The following is a 5,000-nucleotide window of genomic DNA, read 5'->3' as shown; positions in this document are numbered from 1 at the left end:
TTACAATTACAGTCAGTTGATTTATTGTTCAGTTGCGATGTACAGCCTCGATGGCGCAGTAGGCAGCGCGTGAGTCTCATAATCTCAAGGTCGTGAGTTCGATCCTCACTCGGGGCAAAACTATTAAATAAATAAATAAATATCAGACAACTCTAGAAATCGTTTTAGTGAAAGACAAGTTTTCCGGATCTTTTTGACCCGACGTGGCCATCTGCTTTCCTTGATGGCGAGCGAGTAATATTGAGTGAACGCCAGTACCCGTACCTCTGACGTAGATAAGTTTGAACTAGTTTGGCTTCGAACAGACTTCGGACTTTGGTTTTGAGCAAAGTTCAACATAACTGTTCCGTGTAGAGCGTCATGTGTTGAATTAATTCTTACACAGCTTTGGAATTGCTGTTGTTCTAATAGCTTGGAGAGTGGAACTGCTGCGTCTCTTCAATCGATCCGCTGAGCGCGTGTGTTGTCTCGAGAAAACAAATGCCTCTCCTGCCGTGAATCAAGCATTTGTCACGATTCAATCGCTGATGTTATTCAACCAATTTAGTAATTGGTCTTTCACTTTTTCCTTCGTTGAGATATTTCAGGAAAAAATTGTCTTGGGAAAGATATAACGGTATCAACACCATGAGCATATATGTGTGTGTGTGTATTATACATACATAATATACATACATACATACATACATACATATATATATATATATATATATATATTGATATATTGATATATATTGATATGCATATATGAATAAACACATAGATACACACATCATCATCGTCATCATCATCATCATCATCATCATCATCATCATCATCATCATCATCATCATCATCATCATCATCATCATCATCATCATCATCATCATCATCATCATCATCATCATCGTTATCATAATCGTCGTCGTCATAATCATCATCATCATCATCGTCTTCGTCGTCGCCGTCGTCATAATCATCATCATCAATCTTTAATGTCGTCAGCCATGCTATTTATTGTTGATAGCAGGAGCAGTAACATAACTAGCCTTCTTATCACTATTAGTGTGTCATTAATAATAAAGACTTTATTCCACAACCTTAAAATCTTTGGCCATAGACCGAGTCCATACCGTTTCAAAATTTATCGCTTCGTTCATTTTGAGACTCGCTGGCTAGATAGAGTGAAGTATTTTGAAGTTGCAGGTTTAATATAACACACGGGAGAATTACTCTTTTTCTTGTTGAATTCAGTTGTAAAAAAATCAGTTATAAAATTCAGAATGAAGAAATATCACCAGGATTCAGGAAAATGAAACATTTCGAGAGTTTGTTGTTGGGAAAAAAAGAAGAAAAAGAAAAAAGAAAAATGAGAATGAAATAAAATTAAATAATTTGCTAGTGGTATTACTTCAAATTCAAGTTTTGTCTCGTTGATTTAAATTTGAAATTAGCAGTAGCAGTGGTTATAACAAGGACAATAATAAAATGATAATAGTAATAAAAATATTGATAATAGTAATGCCAATGATGATAATAATAGTGATAATAATATTAGTAATAATAGTTAATGTTAATTACTATTATTATTATTATCATTATCATCACCACTGCCTCCACCACCATCATCATCATCATCATCGCCATCGTCATCATCATCATCATCATAAGCACAATGAGCATAATAATAAGGATGATTATTAGTATCAGTATTGTTATTACCATTATCATTATCAAAAATCTTATAATGATAAAAATAACTGCATTAATAACAGTTGGAATAATAATGATAATAACAAGAATGATAGCAATAATAACAAAAATTGGAAATTATAACGATTATGAAAATTATAATATCAATGCTGAAAATAATTATTATGATAATCATGAGGATTGATGATGATGATGATGATGATGAAGATGAAGATGAAGATGAAGATGAAGATGATGATGATGATGATGATGATGTGATGATGATGATGATGATGATGATGATGATGATGATGATGATGTGATGATGATGAAAATGATGATGATGAAGGTGATGGTGATGATAATGATGATGAGGATTCCCAAGGAGTTACAGAACGGGGCTGAGAGCACGCGTCTGACCTGTGCTTGACCAACGCCGAGGGACCGAAATTTGGCGCGAAATCCCGGTCACAAGCATAAACAATGTTGCCACGTCAAATGTAATAAAAGTAAAATATGGAAGGCCACACCAAAAATGGGAACTACATCATACACTAGCAAAGTTATACATATATATATACGATACATTTAAATACGATACAGTGAACCCTCGCTATAACGCGGTTCACCTTTCGCGGTCTCGCTGCTTCACGGATTTGCGTTGTACATTGTGTTCTGCATTCTGATTGGCTAAACAGTCTCTCCGCTTCTTCTCTACCTGTGTGTCAAGAACGTTACGGTGTGATATGTACATATACGTAAAACAGCCTGCCAAATTTAAGTTTGCAAATTTTCTCTAAAACCCATGAAGCCTTCAGTTCGTATTGATGATTAAGATAATTATTTTATACAGTAGTTATTTGTAAAAAAAAAAAAAAAAAAAAAAAAATCGTTTATACAGTACTTTTATTTGTTAAACAAATGCTTCGGCCTGTAAAAAGGTTTTGTTCTTTGGTTTCAATGTATTGTAGAGTATTTCATTGTATAATAATTGTAAAAAAATAAGGGTTATGCACAATGCACGGGTACTCACATATCTACAATGATGATAATGATAAACAAAATTATATTGATAATAACAACGATTATTATGACAACAATGAATATTTTCATAATCATTGTAATGATTATAATGAGAATAAAAATTATGAAATTAATGATAATGATAATAATAGTAATAATAATGATTATCATTATTATTATAACAAAAAGGACAACAGTTATATGATAATGATAATGATAGTAATAAGAGCAGTAAAGATAATAATTATTATTGTTATGATGATGATAACAATAATGATAATGATTAAAACCGTAATACTAATAATAATGATAATGATAATAAAAACAACAATGCTCATTATAGATAATGATTATTATTGTTGTTGTTATTGTGGTTAGAATGATATTGATTTTGATAGAATGGGATCCTTTTCATTCATCAATTTTCAATAAATCGCATTAATCCTTTGATAGATAATATTAATCCTTCAATATCGCTTTTTATGTGGTGGTTACTAGACTTGCTTCGACTCGCAGGCTGACCTTTCAAACCCAAGGAACCAAAAAAATAGTGCACATGCATCTTATCTCTTTGTTGATGCCTCGCTCACACGCCTTCAAGACGAGACCAAGTGTGGGGAAGGATTTTTTCCTCGCTGTCTTTCCTCGGTCACGGTTATCATGGGGAAAGTGTCAACACCGTGGTAATTTGTGCCTTTGGTGTGGAGGTGTGTTGTCAGATGTTGCTTAAACTGTGTTTTTGTGTTGCTTTCTCTCTTTCTCTCTCTCTCTATCTATCTATCTATCTCAATCTCTCTCTCTCTCTCTCAATCTCCCTCCCTCTCTCTCTCTCTCTTTCTCTCTCACTCTCTCTCTCTTTATCTCTCTCTTTCTCTTTCTCTCTCTCTCTTTATCTCTCTCTCTCTTTCTCTCTCGCTCAGTATCTCTCTCTCTCTCTCACTCTCTCTCTCTCACTCACTCTCTTTCTTTCTCTCTCACTCTCTCACTCTCTCTCTCTACACATACACATAAGCACGCGCGGCACTTCTTTACATTTACATACGCAGACCTTATGCACCCCCTCCCTGCCCCCTCCCGCCCTGGCTAACGTATAAGAGGGGGGCCGTCGTCTGCAGGGTGCCACTGAAGAGAGAAGTGTCATTCTCTGCATTTCCAGACATGGATTATACTGTGATTTTCTGTTTACTTCTGTGAGTATTGTTTTATGCAATTGTTTTGTTATCTAGATTTCGCGATATCTTTTCCCTTGTTTAACAGTGGTGTCGGATTATATTGTTGTGCCTACCGTGGAGATACATACAGAGTAGGACATGCTAACAAGGCCCTAATCGGATGTAGATGTATCATAGAATAAGAAACGCAGTTTTTCTACTGCAGAGAATGCGTGGCCGTGTCATGGGGCAAAAGCCTTCCAAACCCCTCGGGACTTAGGAAGGCTGGCAAGAGCGAAGGAAACTTGCCCATTCCATCTACAACCGAGAGCCACACGACAAAGCGTCAGTCAACCCAGAGTCACGCGTTCTTTGGAAGCACGACGCCACAGCAGCCCAAGGAGAAAAGTGCCCCTCAGACTAAAGTGCTTGACACAAGCGCTTCTGACCATGGAAAGGCAATGGGCTCTAATACTGTGACATTCCCTGTGCCCTTGATGCCTCCGGATATCTCGGATAAAGGCCCCATATTTCCGAATATCCCGCCGCCTTGGGTTGCGTCCCAGCTTCTCCCGGGCGAGATGACTTCGCCTCTCCCTAACACACCACAGGCTCCCATGCCTGTGGGAAACATGCTCGATCCCCGTGCAACCGTGGACAACGTTCTTCAGGATCTCGGGGCCGTTTGGAACACAGTCCGGAACCCCATAGATGGAAGGAGTCTGCCACTAGGTTCCCTCGAAGAACCTCGGGGATTGACACCTCGGCGCCTCCCCAGCATGTTGAACGTGGGCCTCGGAACCACGACGCAGATTCCGAGCGAGTGGGTAGCCAAAGAGCCGCCGGCTTTGGATACGAAAGACTCCGTCCCTCAGAAGGAGAAGTCATTTGTCATCGAACTGACGCCGGACATGAAGCTGGATCGCCTCGAAATAAAGGCGAATAAAATTCTCCTACACGGTATGTGATTCCTTGCGTATTCTTTCTGTTATCGTGATCGGCTGGATAATACTACGTATCATTTTACTCTTATGTTCGTTTCTATAATATTTGTTTCTTTATTTCTATATAATTTTCGTTATCATTTAACCTCTCGCGGTCATACATCACTTTTTTATTCTGCCCTTTTGTCGTATTTTTCCCCAATTATTTTAA

General features: G+C 37.6%; 1 protein-coding gene and 1 non-coding gene across 2 annotated transcripts in view; both read left to right on the top strand.

Moving 5' to 3' along the window:
* The first annotated feature begins 44 nt into the window (after positions 1 to 44).
* Positions 45 to 117, top strand: TRNAM-CAU (transfer RNA methionine (anticodon CAU)). The gene has a single exon. It is a non-coding gene; the product is annotated as a tRNA-Met (tRNA).
* Positions 118 to 3,786: 3,669 nt separating this feature from the next.
* Positions 3,787 to 5,000, top strand: part of LOC138862494 (uncharacterized) — a 1,394-nt gene continuing 180 nt past the window's right edge. Inside the window, exons 1-2 of the mRNA XM_070124880.1 lie at positions 3,787 to 3,884; positions 4,072 to 4,805. Of these exons, the coding sequence (XP_069980981.1) occupies positions 3,853 to 3,884; positions 4,072 to 4,805 (766 nt within the window). The 5' untranslated portion in view covers positions 3,787 to 3,852. The remainder of the gene's footprint in view (positions 3,885 to 4,071; positions 4,806 to 5,000) is intronic.

Source organism: Penaeus vannamei, chromosome 9 (genome assembly GCF_042767895.1).
Source record: "Penaeus vannamei isolate JL-2024 chromosome 9, ASM4276789v1, whole genome shotgun sequence".
NCBI classification, from domain to species: domain Eukaryota; kingdom Metazoa; phylum Arthropoda; class Malacostraca; order Decapoda; family Penaeidae; genus Penaeus; species Penaeus vannamei.
Note: the sequence above shows the minus strand (reverse complement) of the source record. Positions and strands in the feature narration are given on the sequence as shown.